This window comes from Loxodonta africana, chromosome 16, assembly GCF_030014295.1.
Source record: "Loxodonta africana isolate mLoxAfr1 chromosome 16, mLoxAfr1.hap2, whole genome shotgun sequence".
Classification (NCBI taxonomy): Eukaryota; Metazoa; Chordata; class Mammalia; order Proboscidea; family Elephantidae; genus Loxodonta; species Loxodonta africana.
The window spans coordinates 30676821-30694910 of record NC_087357.1 but is presented as its reverse complement, the minus strand read 5'-3'; the positions used below and the strand labels follow the sequence as shown (position 1 = coordinate 30694910).

The window sequence follows — 18090 nt, the reverse complement described above, 5'->3', positions numbered from 1 at the left end:
AGTGGTACGGCTGCCAACCAAAGGGTCGGCAGTTCAAATCCGCCAGGCGCTCCTTGGAAACTCTGTGGGGCAGTTCTACTCTGTCCTATAGGGTCGCTATGGGTCGGAATCGACTCGACGGCACTGGGTGTTTGTTTGGGTGTATGTTTTTAATTTTGGTGTCTTCCAGGTCTTACTCCTTTGCTTAAACAGTTAAATGTCCTGCACAACCCGGTAGTCTGCCTTTTCACATTAATGTTACGTCATAACCATTTTCTAGGCCACTAAAAATTCGGTGTTTTAGCGGTGCGTACTTTAAAAATAGGAAGAGAAAGAATGCAGGGGGCTGAACACCCGCAAAGCAGCGTCCCCCACTGCGCCCCCCTCCCACCCCGGCAAACAGCCCGGTGGGTCCTCCCGTCTGACGGTCGCTCTGTCTCTCTCCCCTCCCTCCCCTCGCCGGCTCCTCGTGCTCCGGGCCCGCAGACAGCGAGCTGGTGCTCCCGGACTGCCTGCGGCCGCGCTCCTTCACCGCCCTGCGGCGGCCGTCGCTGCGGCGAGAGGCGGACGAGGCGCGACTCTCTGTGAGCCTGTGCGACCTCAACATGCCGGGCGCCGACGGCGACGAGGGCGCGCCGGCCGCCGGCTGCCCCATCCCGCAGAACTCGCTCAACTCGCAGCACAGCCGCGCGCTGCCCGCGCAGCTCGACGGCGACCTGCGCTTCCACGCGCTGCGCGCCGGTGCGCACGTCCGCATCCTGGACGAGCAGACGGTGGCGCGCCTGGAGCACGGGCGCGACGAGCGCGCGCTCGTCTTCACCAGCCGGCCGGTGCGCGTGGCCGAGACCATCTTCGTCAAGGTCACGCGCTCGGGCGGCGCGCGACCCGGCGCGCTCTCCTTCGGCGTCACCACGTGCGACCCTGGCACGCTGCGGCCAGCGGACCTGCCCTTCAGCCCCGAGGCCCTGGTGGACCGTAAGGAGTTCTGGGCCGTGTGCCGCGTGCCGGGGCCCCTGCACAGCGGCGACATCCTGGGCCTGGTGGTCAATGCCGACGGCGAGCTGCACCTCAGCCACAACGGCGCCGCCGCCGGCATGCAGCTGTGCGTGGACGTCTCGCAGCCGCTCTGGATGCTCTTCAGCCTGCACGGGGCTGTCACGCAGATCCGCATTCTCGGTGAGTGTCCCCCGGCGGGTGCGCTGGCCTTCCCCGACGGGGGCCCCGACACCCCAGGATGGCCCTCACCTGCCCTCCTCGAGACCCAGCGTCTTGTCTTTCCTGGAGGCGGGAGGTGGGGCCGATGGGTGAGGGAAAAAAAGGGCGACCCTCCCCCTCCCCCAGCATATTATGGCCTGGCCAGGGATTCACAGACTGAGAAAGTAATTATTGAGCAGTACTCGATCTTGCAATAGAGTGGCCCTCAACTCTCCCTAGATGCACCCTGGGGATCTGATTGACCCACATTTTCACAGATGCATAAACAGCCCAGATACACACTCCCCAGAGGCCACTTGAAAAAGGGGAAAAAAAAAGTAACTTCCACCAGCAATGAACTTTTTCAGGCTCAATTTCCATTTTTCCAAAATAGGAATAACGGTTCCTGCCTCTCAGAATGGTTGCGAGTTGAATCTTATTGAGCACCTCCTTGTGTGCGGGGCATTATGGTAGAGCCTGTGGGAGAGCCACAGGTGAATAGGATTTCCTGCTCTGAGGAAGCACACCTTTTAACTGAGGAAGCAAAGCTGGCTTTCTGGGCAAAGAACAAATAACACCCCCGCCTTGTGGTTCTTGATTCCTGTGTGTGATGAAGCTGGGCAGTGCTAGATAGTCATGGTTTGAGGGAGTCAAGGCTGCCCAGAGGAGGGGGTTGAGTACAGCCCCAAAGGGCGCCCTGGACAGTTAACTCTTTGAGAGCCAGGCAGGGCTGCGTCAGTTTGTCCCCAGCTTTATGTATACACTGTGCCTGGTAGGCCCTTAGTAAGGATTTGTTGAAGGAAGGAGAGAAGGAAAGCAAGGTAGGAGAGGAAGTGAGAGAAGGAAGGAGGGAAAGAATGTAGAGCAAGTGTGGGAGATGGTGTAGAGCATTTCAAAGGTTCCAGTGTGGAAGAGAAAGTGAGTGGTCCTCCGGGGTGTGAATGGAGAGCACAGGGCTCTGAGCAGGAGGGTGGGGTTAGGGCCTGAGGGCCTGTGCTAGGCTGGGATGACGACTTTATTTGCTGGCATGAGGAAACCCTGAAGATGAAGGATACCTGGGGAGGTGGGATTCTAGGCAGGGGGCTGGTTTGGAGACTGCTGATGTAGTCAGACCAGACAGAACATGAAGCAGTCCTCTAACTTGTAGGTGGGAACAGAGAGCTGGGGGCAGGCCACTAAGCCAGCCTGTGAAACCCTGCCCTGAGCCCAGTGGCTAGCCTGCCTGGTCCAGCAGTGCCACCACTGTCTCTGCTGGGAATGCACTGTGAGGAGAGGAGACGCCCTCAGACTCTGAGTGGCTAGTGTGTCCCTCTCTCTGCTTTTGCAGGCTCCACTATCCTGGCAGAGCGGGGCATCCCATCACTCCCCTGCTCTCCCGCCTCCACGCCGACTTCGCCCAGTGCCCTGGGCAGCCGCCTCTCTGACCCCCTGCTCAGCACGTGCAGCTCTGGAGCTCTGGGAAGCTCTACTGGTGGTACGTATGCTGCCTCCCCCGCCTCCCCCAGTTCCATGGTGACAGCCCGAGACCCTACGGTTGTGGCAGGGCTGCAGACTCTGTATCAGGAGCAGCCGAGCAGGGCTCAGTGAGCCCTTGTTGGGTGGTTGTTTCTGGGATGTATCCCATCCAGTCCCCTAGAGGGGCAGCTTTCTCAGCACACAGGGAGGGAGCACCAAAGGCTAGCTCAGGAGGAGCCTGTCTTAAAACATTTGGGCTCTTTGCCTTCCTTCATCCCTCCTTCCATTTTTCCCTCCCACCGCCTCATGACCACCATTGCTCCTGATCTGGGGGATTATGGGCCAGACGTGGGGCTCCCTAGGAAGTGCATCCTCTCCCTTCTCTTACCCAGGAAGTGGGGTCATCAGGGTAAACAGGGAGATCCTGATAAATGTAGGTGGGACAAGAGGCCATGGGCTCTTTTCCCATGAACCCAGGCCAACCTCCTGGGCCGGGCTGAGCCCTGCCCCGCACTGACTGATACCCCCTTGTCTCCAGGCACAACCCCCAACTCGCCAGTGAGCCTGCCTGAGTCACCCCTGACCCCAGGCACGGGCCAGTGGAGCGATGAGTGTACCATTTGCTATGAGCATGCGGTGGACACAGTCATCTACACATGTGGCCACATGTGCCTCTGTTACGCCTGCGGCCTGCGCCTCAAGAAGGCTCTGCACGCCTGCTGCCCCATCTGCCGCCGCCCCATCAAGGACATCATCAAGACCTACCGCAGCTCCTAGCCCAGTGCCATGCCCTGCCCCATGCGCCCACCTCCTCAGACTGGCTCAGTTCCAGCTGAGGGGCAAGCCGACAGGGCCCTTCTCTTCTTCCTCTTTTTGGAAACTCTTTTCCCTTCTCCATTAAACATGGGAAACTGAGGCCCCTCAAGCTTTGGAGAGACAGAGGGGGTGTCAGGCAGGGAGGCGGGGGCATAAGCAGATTGCCTGGCAGAGGGGAGGGGAGGAGTCCCTATCTTTCCCTTCTCTGCACCTGATTTTTCCCCGCATGCTGGGGGGTAAATTGGAGTCTCGGCCTATCCTAGTCTTGCCCCATCTGGGGCCAGACTCTCGGAGGTCCCTGTAGTCTATGTGGCATCTTTGTGAGGAGTAAAAAACGCTCCCCTTCCTCTGGGCAGATGTGCTTGGCTAGTGGAGTATAGACTGCATCTTAGCCTCCATTTGCTGCTTCCGTCAGCTGCCCTTGAGCAGCGCACAACCTGCTCAGCAGCAGCTCTGGCAGGCAGCTCCTCAGCTGCTTTTTGCTCTCTCGCTTGTGCCACCTCCTTCTTCCTCTCTTCCCTGCTCTTTGGGCCTGGCAGCCAGGAGTCAGAGACCAGTGGATGCCCTTCGCCCATGGACAGGCTGCAGCCTCCATGCCAAGTCTCTCTTCCACCCACCTAAGATGGGTGGATGTATAGGCTGCAGAAGGCTCCCAGCTCTCTGTCCCTGGCCCCCTGGCCTGGCTGAGATGGGGAGGCCCCTTCCTGGCTGTAGCCTTTCTGTCCCAATCATCTCACTGGCTGCCACTGCCCAGGGGTGGCTGTTTGGTATGGGCTGGGGAGTGGGGTCCGTCCTCTGTTACGGTCTCCAAGAACAAGTTTGCAGCCACCTTCCCTGACCTGTTCTCCCACATCTCATTGCTGACCTGGGCTGATGCTCAGGATGGCTGTAGCATCCCTGGGAGGGGGCCAGGGGCCTGGGTTGGTGGGGAGCTTCCCTGGGTAAGATCGGCCTTTCCTCTTATATTTATTTATTTATTAGGTTTGTGGGTTCTTTTGTTTTGTTTTTGTGGTTGAGTTCCCATCACTGGGGCCCCTAGAAATGCTGTCCTGGTGAGCAGGGGCCTCAGAAGTATAGTTTTCATTCAAAACCTTCCCCAGACTCCAGCCTCAAAGCCCACAGCTGGCCCTGCTCACTGTGAATTGGAACTCCAGAATGAATTGGACTTAGAAGAAGGGGCCGAGTTGGGAGACCTCCTGATGAATTATGTCCATTTTATAGAAGGGCACACAAAGCCCCTTTAGTGGAGTGACCTGGAGTTGGAGGGTCACTTGGACCCTCAAAGTGCCCTTCTTCCCTGGGCTGGAGCAGGGTCATCATGGGTTGGCTCAGATGCATGAGGGGAGCCCAGCTTGGGGCTAGGGAACAGGGCTCGGGGGGGCTTGTCATGGCAGGACAAGGGGCTTATTAGGAAAGACTCTCCATCCTGGGAAGATGAGAAGGAAAGGAGCCAGGCTCCCAACACCCTGGTTCTGGGGTGAGCGAATGCCCCCCTACCCTTAGGGTACAGTCATCTCAGCCCTGCCCGCCCTGTCCTGATGGCTGAGGACTGGTTTCACCTCTTCCCCCTTACTGGCTTTTTTGTGCCCATCAGAGAGTGCTTCTCCATATGACAGGCAGAGTGTGGGGCTGGTGGTCAGGTCACTAGGACTCTAGTCCTGGCCACTGACCAGCTGTGTGGCCCTGGCCAGTTCAGAGCCCTTTCAAGCCTCAGCTTCCACTTCTGTAAAATGGTCATGTGGGTGTCAGGCAGACTCTGGCAAGTTCTTTGGAGAGAGGCTGCAATGGCATGGTGCAACAGGAGAGCACTGGGTAGTGGCCCCGTCTGGCCAGGGGACCCACCTCAGAGGCAAAGAGAGATCTCAAGAGGCAGGGGCTTTGTGGCCTGAGGGTCTGAAGAGGAAGCCATGCGTCCCATTATCTCTGTTAGTGCGTGGAGGGGAGGGGGAGCAGCCCTGCCTCCCTTTGTGAATTCCGGTCTCTGTGATTGTGAAATAAAGGTGATTTCGTACCAGCCTGAGGGCTGTGTTGTGCGGTGGAGGGGTGGGGAGGGAGGGCTAGTGTGTGTGTGTGTGTGTGTGTGTGTGTGTGTGTGTGTGGTATGTGTATGTGGAGGGTCAGGTGTCCTGGATAGGTGGCGAGTCAGCTAGAGGCATGGGCCTGGCCTTGGGGATAACTGTGGGTCTCTCAGGCACCCAAATGAGCTGGATCAATCAGGGAAGCCTCCCTGGGTTGAGGGGGCTGGAGCATGACCTGGGGTTTGGACAGGTACAGCAGGGATCAGAATGCCAGGTGAGCCTTGTTGCAGACTGAAAGGGAGAAGCCACTGCTTTTCAGATGGCCTTTGTACCCCAGGCTGTGGGGAGCGAGGTGTGGAGCAGAAGCAGCGGAGCCTGTGAGGACCTCAGCTTCCTTTGAAGGCTGAGCAGTGCAAGGACCTGGCCCACAGCCCTTGTGGGGCAGGCAGTGCCGCCTAGGGGCCAATGGAGGTATGGCAGGTCCCCCATTCAGGTCTGTAGGAGCTGTGCCGAGCTCAGGTGCATTCCCACTGGTGGGTGCAGAGGCCTGTACCAAATGGATGGCACAGCTGGGGAAGAGGGAGACCTCAGGGCAGAAACCTTTAGGGAAACTTTCTGGAGAATGCAGGGCCCTGGCCCCAGGTCTAGGCAGTGGTGGAATCTCTCATTTGGCGAAGCCAGGCCTCTGAGGCACATGGGGCACCTGCCCTCCCTCCCTGCCCCCCAAGCCCCAAAAGGATCCTCTGGCTCCCCAGCTTTCGCCTACATTTGAGCAGCCGTGGCTGCTGCCTCCACCAGAACCACCTGGCCCTGCGTCTTTCAAAGCTTTGGCCATTGCCCAGAGAACCTCCTCCTGAAGGAAGGGAGGGGGCTGGAGGATCTTGAGCATGGTTCTCACTAAAAACAGTGGGACTTACCCACCCTTCCTTCCCCCAGCAAAAGCTTCGATCTCTTGGCAGGCCCCGGATCCTGGAGTTCATGCTGCATTTGGGGTAGTGTGGCTTTTGCTAGTCAGTTGGATGGGTTTCCTGGCAGCGGGGAGAATTAAGAAGTGATTCTATTCAGTTAAAAAGGCCAAAAACTTTATTTAGTTTTCAGGGAAATATACGATGCATGTAAACATAAACAAAATATAAAACAAAACAACCCAAATCTTACAGTCTAGAAGCATGCCAAGACAGAGTATTTTCTGCAGACCAAAGAGTCCCGTCAAAGTGATAAAGGACACCTGGGAAGTGGCAGGCCAAGGGGCTGTGTCGTTCCCCAAGGATGCTGCATTCTTGTGATGAGATTAAAAAAAAAAAAAAAATCACTTAAAAATATTAGAAACATGGAAATAGTTTAGCACCACCATTGGTCCTAGAAATTTTTTAGCACTCAAATTGACCACATTGAACCCGATGGCATTTTCTCCAGTTTCCCTACTGAAGGGGAAGAGGGAACACCCTGGAGGTAGGGATCCTCCTGACCTCATGGAGCTCTGGTCCGTTCTGACCACACCGAGCTGCTAGAAGCTGGGAAGGGTCAAGTGGACACCATGAGGAATTCCCCAAAGTTCTGGAGCCCCAGAGGCATTCACTAGTTCACATCCAGCCATGCAGTCCACACACCCATGCTTCGGGGACCTGCCACTCACACCTGCCTCATTCATAAGCCCACCTTCCTGCAGACCTCTTGATAACTGGCAGTGAACCCCACTTTCCATCCTGTGTCCTGGATTAAAGGAAAACTGTTGCAGAGCTAAGAAATTGCAAATTCAAGAACAGCGGCTCCGTTTACACCTCTGTCTCCAAAGCAAAACTCTTAAGAGTGTGCCTTGATTATAGGCCACTACAAAAGGAAAGGGTATGCCCATGGATGAGTCTGCATTTCACCAGGTCTTCTAATTCACACCAGGGAGGCAGGCTCAGCACACTGATGAACCACAAGTTATTAACCTTGAGAACAGCTGGTACTAACAGAACAACAGATGAGGTTGCCTTCCTCCCACATCTGCCTGAAGGAGCCTGGGCCCCGAGGTTCCAGTCTGAAAATGGTGGGTCCCTACTGCATCATGGTGACTGGGTCTCTGATTCAAACAACTTTGAGGATCTGGCTCTGGATTGGACAGTCAATGCGTAGGGAAAACCAGCTGGGAACCTGGGACATAGATACATGTTCTCGAGCCAAGGTCTCCAAACTCTGATGAAGATTGATGGGTTGTTGCTGACTGGCCCTCTCCACTACATAAATCAGTGGCCATCCATTGAGGACCCAGTTTGTGGCCCAGTGTGTAGCAGTTTTCTCTGGCTAGCTGATTGTATGGCCAAATTTGGAGGCCTTTCCAACCTGCTGTGGCTGGACCCCTGGGTGTTGAATTGCTAAATTCCAGCCAACCTGCTCTCCTCTCCTTCATGAAACACTCAGAATTGACTTACTCCTTCTTCTTAACAAAGACAAAACTCAAAATTCCAAACCCTCTCCAAGCCTTCTCACACCATCTCTTTCCTGCCCAGAAGACAACCTCTTCTGGAAGCCTCCTTCCCAGTAAAGGGACGGTAAGCCCCAGCCACCCCAAACGTCCACACACTCATCTCACTGACATGCCTCTTGCTCACCTCCAACATGCTCAATCAACCCTCTGCTCTGAAACAGCAAGCCTTCCTCTCTTAAGGAGGCCCAGCCCATTAGCCAGGATGGAATTGGGAGCAAGACCGGGACCATCAACATGGGACCCCATTCTCTAAGGCCACAAAGTTCTAGGGTTTGAATGAGGGAGAGGACTGATTGTCAAGGTCAAGTGCAAACTCAAGATTAAAGATTGTGGGAGGGTTGCATGGTAATTCCAAACCTGGATCAAGGCCTTGAAAAGTACAGCCCTCCACCCAGTCCAGGGTCTGTAAGTGCCAATATGCCCAACTTCGGGCCAGGACACCCAGGTGTGGCAGGACAAAGTGGGAAAGAAACTAAAATCAGAGGGCTGTTTTTCCTGAAAAGAGGCTATAGGTTACTGATCTTGTCCTCTCACTGGCTCTGACCATAGAGCTTGGGAACCACAGGCATGAGGCTGCACCAAACAGGGATGATGGTTAGCCAAAATGTTCAGTAGGGTCTGGGGGTGGGGGTGGGGTGGTTAGGGGAGGGCTCCATAGTATTCCCATTAAATGTCCAGCTGGCCCTGTGGTCTACAGATTATAGTGTTTATGTATGCACAGGCATGAGTCTTGCTGGGCTCACAGGAGCAGGCTCTCATCCCGACCAGCCTGCCCCAGTCTCAGAAATACTAGAACCAAGAGGTCAGAGCTCTTTTACTTTATGGGGATTGTCACACTGATGACATGTACAGTAACAGGTGGGAGTCGGCCTGCTAGAGAACACATCTGCAGGTGGGTGACCCAACTAAAACAGCATCGCCCACCCAACAGCATCTCTCTTCCACATCTTCATTTTGGAGGCAGGGACAATGGCCTAGGCTGCTTCTGCTAGATCTGTTAATGCCAGTGTGAAGTTTCCAACTAAATACTTAATAAAATAATTACAAAAAAAAAAAAAGACACATTGCACTCTCCAGCCAGAATTATGTGTGCGAATCACACATACACTTGATGCCAGAAGCTGTGAGTCCCATGGGACCTGCCCAATGCCAAGGACTCATTCAGTGGAGACAGCTTGCCCGGTGTTTTTTTCCTCTAACCCCATATTATTTAGTTTAAGTGGGAAATCGCCAACACTCATACACACGTGCGTGTGCACACACACATGCACACATACACATACACACTCTCAACACATGGCCCTCAAAAAAGTGAGGGAATCGTAATTCTTTAGCAATGTGGACGGTTCTCTTTCCAGAGAGCTCTGCATCGAGATTCTCAAGGATATACAGATGTAAGTACTCCAAGGAGAGAGAGCCACACAGGGGCACAGTCCTGCTCTGGGCATACAGATCTGTATCTGTACAGAAATTCACCAAATGGAGGGGTTGGAGCAGCAAGCGTACAGTACTGGAGGTGGAGGGGACAAGCCAGCAAGGATGCCCCGGTAGTCCTGAGGGACAGAGCTCCAAGGGTGGGGACCCACAGGAGACTTCCCATCCTGCCGCTTTCTCAGCCGGTGCCAAGGAGGGAAGCCGGCTTGGTACCTGTTGTGGGAAGCTCTGTCTGCAGAGGGACCTGGGCAGACTCTTCTCCAAGGCCTTCTGGGGACTGTCTGGGGGTTGGGCAGAGGCAGCAGGGCTCACTCCTCGGGCTGAAGTCGTTGAGATGATTGACGGCCCAAGCTCAGCACCAGGCCCTGCTGCAGGCCTGTGCAAGCTGGTGTCTCACTGTGGTACTTAGGGCTCAAGGCTCCTACCCTCCCCCGAGGGAATTTGGTTACATCTAGGGTGCCTGCCCATAAACTGAACTGAGGTTACTTAGTTTTGGAAAGATTTAAAGATATATCAAAAGGATCATGGCCCAAACACTGGGAGACTGGGGTGAGAGAGGGCTGCTGGGAGTAAATTTGGGACAGATCTTTCTAAGCAGCTGGCTGTAAAGCTGAAATGAAAACACAGACCGGTTCTTGGATGTCCTCGCTCTGTCCGGGGCTAGGGCCCCGGGAGGTCCAGAGGTCCCATGCTATTTCCCTGAACCCCTTTCTCTGAGTGGATAACACCCAACAGAAAAACGGGGCCACCTTCTGGTGGCAACCTCTACCATCTTGCCAGGGAAGGGGAAGGGGGGAAAGAGATCAAAAGCCCACCCATCTGCTCCAGTTACACTCCTTCCCAGTGGCCCCTCTGCCTGCCTTCCTCCGCTGTTCCTAACAAGCCCTGGCATCCCTCTTGATAATATTGCACTTTTCCTGTCTCTCAGATTGTTTTCATTTTCCGATTGAGAATGCAAAGTATTTTGGGGGCGGGGGGGGGTGAAGAAGTGAGTAACCTTAAACAAATAATATGTTAAATACAAAAACAAAACAAAAACAGGAGTAGGGGTTATTTTTATCTTTTTTTTTCCCCCTTAGAAACAAAACAAACTACGAAATCAAGGTCTAAACTTAAATAGTTCTACGCCTACTCTGCAAATATTAGTAATATGAAAATAATGCTTGACCAAAATTCCCTTGTCTTTTTTCCTTAGATGATAAAAGTAGTAACATGCCTTGCTGAGGAAAGCGATGGATATAAATGCCAGTAAAATACGCTGCTCTAACATCTGAAAGTAATTAAAACGATTCCATATAATGCCTTCGTCAGGACAGATTCCAGGAGGAAGAAGAAGGCTTTGGGTTCAGGCTAGGGCAGGGCAAGGTGGGCTTGGGGAAAACTCCCCGGGTCAGACGGCCCACCTGCTGCTCAGGGGCTGTCCCCAAGGTCCCTTGGGTGGGAACAGCATGGGGGATGTCAGGCAGCCCAGCCAGGCCAGCTGTTACAAAGAGGAACGAGGTGGGAGAGAGATGAAGACATTTTTTTCCCCTCAGAGTAAAAAGAAAAAGATCTTTAAACTGGAAGAAAAACAAAGCACCAGATAATGCATCTTCGGGCATTATATGAACCTCAATAATGACCTCAGAAGGGCTCATTAGGATTAAAGTTGCAGTATACAGCAATACAATGTCATTTCACATTTTCAATTGCAACTAATGGGAAACTAGGTTCGGACACTGCTGAGATTTCATTTTTCTTTTCCTTTTTGAGGCCGATCTGGTTTTCCTCCAGATGGGTCAGAGCCACAGGCCCCCTCCGTCCTCCACCAGCTGCTGTACCCTCCTACATCACAAAGCAGCTCAGTAGCTCTAGGGAAAGGTCCTTCTGCCCTGGGCAGGGCTAGGAGTCAGGCGCACAGGGCCTAGCATCCCCTAGCCATGCTGTGTCGGGGGGACTGGCACACACCCTTCTTGCTTCAAGTATTAATATTCTCTTTGGGTTGGCAGGGTGTGTGCTGTGCTGTCAGTTAGGGGGTGTAGTGAGGGAGAGAGGTGTGAAGACTGGGGCATGGCAATCCCTGTTTACCACCCAAATCTACATGCTGTCACCAGGTGGCAGCATTCCCCACTTGTCCTGGATGCCTGAGCAACTCCCAGCCATCCTTAGGGCTGGATGTCACAATGTAAACACGATGACCACACAATAAACTATGAAGGGGGCGGGAGGGGGGTGTGCGTGTGCAAGGATTTATGCAGGGGGGAGGTTTGCCATTAAGTAGCTGTGTGACTTTGGGCAAGTCATTTCTTGTCATTGGGCTGCAGTAATAGGAGAGGATGGGATGGAGTGACCTTTGAGGTCCTGTCCAGTCCTGCCTTTTAATATCACTTAGAGCACTGAGGATGAAGGAGAGGGTCCTTGGGGGGCCAGGTGAACACAGGCCTCATGGGTGGTGGAGGGCCCCATGGGGCAGAGGAGGGGCAGGGAAGGCAGGCTCCTGGCATCACGTGGTCCAGTCCGACTGAGATGCTCTGTGCTCGGCAGATGTCCTGCACCCCTCCCTGGCCTGGCTGGCGCACTAATGATTGAACTGGCTCAGTGCAGACATTTGAGGAATGAGGCCGCCGGGGCCCTCCCCCTGGAAGGTAACTATGTGGAAGGTCCTTTAACCCAACAGTCACTCTACTTTTAAATTTTATTTTAAATAATCATAAATTACTTTTTTTTTCTTTTAATAAATATGTGCTGTTTAAAAATGAGAAGTATATACTGCATCTTTAAGTAATGCACTTTGCTCTCTGGGTTTCTTTCCATTCCACCTTACTAAAGTGCATTAATTAAAAAAGTAATGAACCACTTCTTTATCATTATTGTTCAACTAAGTCAAAATAATATTACTATGAAGACATTACACCGCTACCATTAGTACTGCAATCTAGCAGATTAACTCAACATCCGGCTCTATTTAATACTGTCCAGCAGAAGAAAATAACTAGTTTCAATTTTTAAACAAACCCACAAATAAAACCAAATAATCTCACCACGGCCCTTCAACAGAGAACACGAGCAGTTCGCTACAGCTGCCGGGCATCAGTGTATGACGGGGGCGAGGACACGTGGGAGACCGTAGGCAAGGCCTCTGGGGTCTGGGAGGAAGGCAGGGCCTGGAAGGCACAGAGACTCTGGGTCCCATGCTTGTCTTCAGGCCGAGGAGCAGGGGTGGAAGGAAGGCTTTTCCTCCTTTGTAGAAAACACCAACCCTTAGTCCAGGAATTCTGGCAGCTGAGTCTCGGCTATGAAGCCTGCCCTGTCTGAAGTCAAAGGCACGTGTGGAAATCCACTCCCAGCAAAGGGGAATCCTTGGGAAGCCAGTGCAGCTTCTGACGTGTACCCTCTGGAACATCATCAATTCAAAAACATAACCCAAAGTCAACATGGGACCTGTGGGAAACTTTATTCTTTCGTTTCTCTCTTCGCTTGGGGCACCACCCCCTGGGAAGACCAGGTTGGCTCCTGGCTTGTGAATCCTTCTTGGGCACCTGCGGCATCACCAGCAGGCCGGAGGTGGTGGCTGCTGGTGTGGGCTCCAGGCCAGCGCAGAGGGCCAGCTGGACCCCTCAGCCCAGGGTGGCCATGACGGCTGCTTCTCTGCACCTGTAAGGTTTCTGGACCTGGTCAGGCTGCAGAGCACACTCAGAGCAGCTGCTGCCCAACAGCCCAGGGGTGCTTTCTCACTTAAAATCTGGCTCCTGGACAACATCCTCCTCCCTTCCGGTGAGGGCTGTTGCCCCACCAAGGCTTCACCCAGTCTGGGATTCGGGCCTGTCCAGCCCCAGCCCTCTGGTGAGCACCATGCTCCCTACTGTCTACACAGGGGAAACTGAATCAACGACTCTGGCTTGTGAAGGGGGAATAACATGAAACCAAACAAACAAAACAGCCCCCACAAGAGTACAACAGAAAAGCCCCAACCACGACCCACCCTTTCCCCAAAGTGACCACCCTTAGCCCCCCAAACAACCCCTAAAATAAGACCAAAAGCAACGGCCAAACGTATAAGATCCAAATCAATAACCTTCTCCCAAAACATGCAAAGGAACTGCCCACCCGGAGATATCCAAAATCAAGTCTGCAGACTGCGAGCAGACCAAGGGCTCCCCTCCCTCTCTGTAAGCTCTGGTGCCCAGTGTGTCCTCCGTGGGGGCCCTGCCAAGGGCCGGGGTGGGGAGTGCTAAGGAAGGGAATGACTTTTTCTTTAGCCTAACAGACACTGACAGTGGCCTGGCCCACGGACAGGCTGAGCTCACAGGAGCCCTCCACGCCCTGGAGCCAGTGGTATCTTGACATACCCATGGCAGAGGTGGCGATTCCTGGGAAACCCAGCACAGTTCAGAAGACACAGATGAAGACGATAGAAGGGCTACCTCCAGCAGTCCAGATGCCAGCAACTGAAGCTGGGCAAAGCAGGGCAGGGCATTGGGGGGAGGGCACCTGTGCCACCTCTGTTCCAGATTTGCAGCCAAGGCACAGTTGGGGTTTCCCACATGGCGGATCCCAAATGGTGTGATCTTCCAGTGAAGTCATCAAGGTGCACACATGGGTCTCAGCGTTCTCAGGGCCCAGCCCATGTTTCCCACCTGTTCCCTTCCCTGCTCAGTGTGGACCCGTCACACCCACCTTCCGGCTGGGGTCACAGCCTGGAGGGGGCATCTTTGAGGTCGCACATCTACAGGGTTTAATGTTGCCCCCCACCCCCCGCTTTCCCTTTTGTCACACTGCCCACCCACTGGGGTTGCTACGGCAGCGCACTGAGGCCCTCAGTTCTTTTTCTCAAGGTAGTTGGAAGGTACCCAGCCTTTGAAGGGCTTCACCCCATCCAGGATCTGGCAGTACCACCAGCCATTGGGGTTCCTCTCCAGAACCTCCATGGACACCCCCTCCTGGAAGCCCGCTGTCTCCTCATCCCCCTCGTAGTCTGCAATAGAGACATACACGTCTTTGAGGTTGTTATGGATGAACTGGGACTTCTCGATGGGCTTGGGGCGCACAGGGGACACAGGGATGCCATTGCGCTGGGTGGATAGCAGCGGTGCATCCGAGCCCTGGCTGGCGGCCCGCTCAGCAAGGCGGCCCTTGGCCTCTGCGGCAGCTGAGCGGGCGGTGCTGAAGGAGGAGTTCCGGCGGACACCTCGGAGGCTGTCGGTGGCTGTGAGGGACTCATTCCTCCGCAGGGCACAGGACAGGTTGTTGTCCTTGGGTGGCGGGGACACAAACACTGACTGAGGCCTCACTGCCGCTTGCCGCACGCCATTCCGCATCTTCACCACCCCTGCACTGGAGGTCTTGCAGAAGCCCCCGGGTGGCTTGGAAGGGATGGGCGGCGTGGCCCGCTTGCTCTGGTTGACAGTGTTCAGCGCCTGGACCCGCTTCTCGATCTTTTCCAAGCTGTCTGACTTGCCCTCGTTCTGCTTGCTCTTGGTGGTTACTGCGTCCAGCTCATTGCCAGGGGGCTCAGGTTGCTCGTTCTCGCCGAGCACCAAATAGTGGGAAGGGGCCCAGCCCTCCAGCTCCCCAAACCTCACGTACCACCAACCACTTTCCAACTTCTCAAGCACGTGTACCTCCACGCCTGCGGGGAAGCTGATCTCTGAGTCCTGCACCTTCTGGTAGGCACTGCACGTCATGTAGGAGGTGGCCAGTCCTTCCTGCTCCTTCTTGGTGGGACATGGTGGGGTGGCAACGGGGAGAGTGATAAGGTCAGCTGAGCCCCTCCTCGCCCCTTCACTGGGACCCTCCGAGGCCAAGACGGGGGGCAGCTCTGAATCCTCACTCTTGGAGCCCCTGAGGCCTCCCCGGAGCTGGCCTGTGGGCCTCAGCTGGCGCCGTAAAGTGCTGATGTCCATCTTCTCCTGGCTCTGGGACTCTGCTCGGTTCAGGAAGGGCTTGGGCCGGACCGATGGCTTGGCCCGGGCACAAGAGGACAGGCCAGCCTTTAGGTCAGCATCTTTCCGTGTCCCGACTTTGGGAGTGCCGCGGATGCCTGCGTCTGAGGCAGAACGGGGCTTCAGGTCGCCACTGTTCTTGGACAAGGAGGAGGAGGAGGAGGAGGAGGAGGAAGAGCAGGTGGTGTTGATGGTGACGGAGGAGGAGAAGGAGGCTGTGGAGTGGTTCTTTCCCAGCTCAGCCTGGGCGTTCTTCTCTGCCTTGAGCTTTAGGAGTGATGAGGACTTGGGGGAGCCTGACTTGGGGGAATTTTTCCTGGCAAGGGACAGCGAGGAGCCCCCTGGGGAGTCGCTGTCCCCGGAGGAGCCTCTGGCTGACAGGGCGTCCTCTGCACACGGCCGGAAGCCCTCGTTCTCGTAGATGGTCTCCTCTTCCAGTGCCACATCCTCTGAAGACTCACCCACCTTGAAGCGGGCCCGCTGCAGTGACGAGGCGGGTGAGGGCCTGTGGGGCTGGGTGGGCCGCCTGTCCCCCGAGCTGCTGTCCTCCGTGGGCTCCTCATTCAGCTCTGGCTCGGAGTCGAAGCCAAAGGCAGGGATGTCATACTCAGGCTCCTCGTACTTGAGCTTCAGTGGGGAGTCCTGGCTCTCGCTGGAGCCCACCAGCCCCTCCTCGGCCTCCTTAGGCTTGCTGGGGGGAGCCGGTGGGGGTACCTTGGGTCGGGTCAGTGTGCTCGTGCGGCGGTTCAGGTTGGGCTTCTTACGCTTGTCAATGTAGGATGCAGGGGCCCAGCCCTCCTTCTCACCAATCTGCACGTACCACCAGCCACCCGAGTTCTTATCGATGACCTAGGGGGAAGAGGGCGACAGGTGAGTTGGGAGAATCTCTAGGATGCTGAGACATGCCAGGCTAGGTGACATTATCTCTACTTTACAGATGAGCAATGTGAGCCACCAATGAAGTGGTCCGGGAGCCCCTGCAGTAAGTAGTGAGGCCAGAATTCAAACCCAGGTGTCTATCATCTCACGGTTGTGGGGGGGGCTCCCTCTTTCCAAGTCTCCTTCCTCTGGTCCTCCAAATCAAGGTGGCTGCCTCTACGGACCCTCACTTTCGCCTCCCCCTAAGCTACAGCACTTAGAAGCCTAACCCTGTAAGACCTGATGCACCAGGGACCCACATGTACGAAACCCTGCAATTCCACTGCTCCTGTCCTCCTCCCACCTCCAGTACTGTGCTAGGTCCTCCTTAAAGCAAAGTTCAGAACTTTGAAAGGTTCTCTTGGGTCAGAAGATGATGGGAAGATGCAGGCGAACTGAACTGGGAGGTACAGACCCAAGACCAGAGCCTTCCCTAGAGCACCTCCTAAGTGCCCCTACTGCTTATGGTCATTTCACTTTGTGTCCAATCCCACCAGTGGAAGGGATTGCTTTGGTCTGAATGGTTTCCTGTATGAAGGGTGCAGGGCTATCAGTCATTTCTACATTAGTATAAACTAGTTCAAGAAGATTCTTTTGAGGTTGGTTAAAGACCAGCAATGTGGTAACTGGTTGGGCTAGGGTTCCTTTGAACTGGAGAACATAAAGGGAAGATAATTTTGGATCCTGTGACACCTAGAGGAAGAGGTCCCAGGGAAGGGGAAGGACAGCACTGGCACCATGAGATGACGGACAAGGAAGGAAAGGAGGTAGAGAATGTCCAAGGCAAACTCTGCCTGAGATCAGCACTCTGCAGGCCCTATGAGAAATGAAAGACCTCCTCCTCCTCTTTTCTTTGGTCCTATATCCCATCCTTCACCTTGCCCCACTCTAATACCTAAACTCGAGCTCAGCTGGATCTTACATACGACAGTTCTGTTACATTAGGGCCTTTGGTAGCTTCTTCCAGAAATCACTGAGCGAATACTTTCTCTTGGAAATCTAGTTCCGAGTTCCAGACATGTGATTTCAAATGTTCGCATTGGAGACATCACTCCTTCAATAGGAAGAACCTGCCCGGTTAATCCACTGATTTCACAGGTACTGAATGGATTTCACTCCATTACTACACAAAGCCACTCAAGGGAAATGTCCCAGTCTCAGGTCTTCTCTGTCCCCTGGAATACCATGATTGGGTAGTTACAGAGCAGAGTTTCGGAAACGTTAGGAGGTGGCTGGGAGAGGTACCGCAGGGCCCATTACCCGTTCTGTGGAAAGAAACAATCAAAGCCTAGGGGGACAAGGTCCCTGTGGTGTGGATGTGATCGGACCACGGGTCTCCAGTATCTTATTCCACCTGCCTGGATCCCATTATTCCAATAACAGCACTTCCTAATGTGGGTTCTACAGAATCCTGGCCTGAGCTGCTCCTGGGGCCATGTGGGTCTGGGAGTGCTGCCTATTCTGGTCTCCTCAGAGAGTCACAGTGCATGTCACCATGTCATAGGCTCTGAGAAATCCTGCAAGTGAAACAAAAAAAAAACTGGCTGGATTTTGTTTAATCCACTGTCCTTCAAACTCATGTGACCACCAAAGCCATTGCCATCGAGTCAATTCTGACTCATAGCAACCCTATAGGACAGAGCAGAACTGTTCCATATGGTTTCCAAGTAGCAGCTGGTGGATTCAAACTGCCAGCCTTTTGGTTAGCAACCGTGCTTTTAACCACCGTGCTGACCACAGACCTGTTTATTTCAAGGTATCCCCATTACCAGCTCCTGTATGACACTGGGAAACACTGCTGCGAGGGAAGCACATGGGACATACGGGGAGCAGCGGGTGGAGACACGCGTCCTGGGTTCTAGCTGGTCTAGTCCTGGCTGTG

General features: G+C 54.5%; 2 protein-coding genes across 3 annotated transcripts in view; one reads left to right on the top strand and one right to left on the bottom strand.

The window, feature by feature from the left end:
• The window catches only part of NEURL1 (neuralized E3 ubiquitin protein ligase 1), a 35132-nt gene extending 29657 nt beyond the window's left edge, over nucleotides 1-5475 (top strand). Inside the window, exons 4-6 of the mRNA XM_064269356.1 lie at nucleotides 466-1155; nucleotides 2501-2647; nucleotides 3167-5475. Of these exons, the coding sequence (XP_064125426.1) occupies nucleotides 466-1155; nucleotides 2501-2647; nucleotides 3167-3405 (1076 nt within the window). The 3' untranslated portion in view covers nucleotides 3406-5475. The remainder of the gene's footprint in view (nucleotides 1-465; nucleotides 1156-2500; nucleotides 2648-3166) is intronic.
• Nucleotides 5476-6517: 1042 nt separating this feature from the next.
• The window catches only part of SH3PXD2A (SH3 and PX domains 2A), a 246157-nt gene continuing 234584 nt past the window's right edge, over nucleotides 6518-18090 (bottom strand). For both annotated transcript variants that reach the window (XM_010589010.3, XM_064269355.1), the window contains one exon: nucleotides 6518-16139. In XM_010589010.3, coding sequence (XP_010587312.1) covers nucleotides 14166-16139 — 1974 coding nt within the window. In that variant the 3' untranslated portion in view covers nucleotides 6518-14165. The remainder of the gene's footprint in view (nucleotides 16140-18090) is intronic.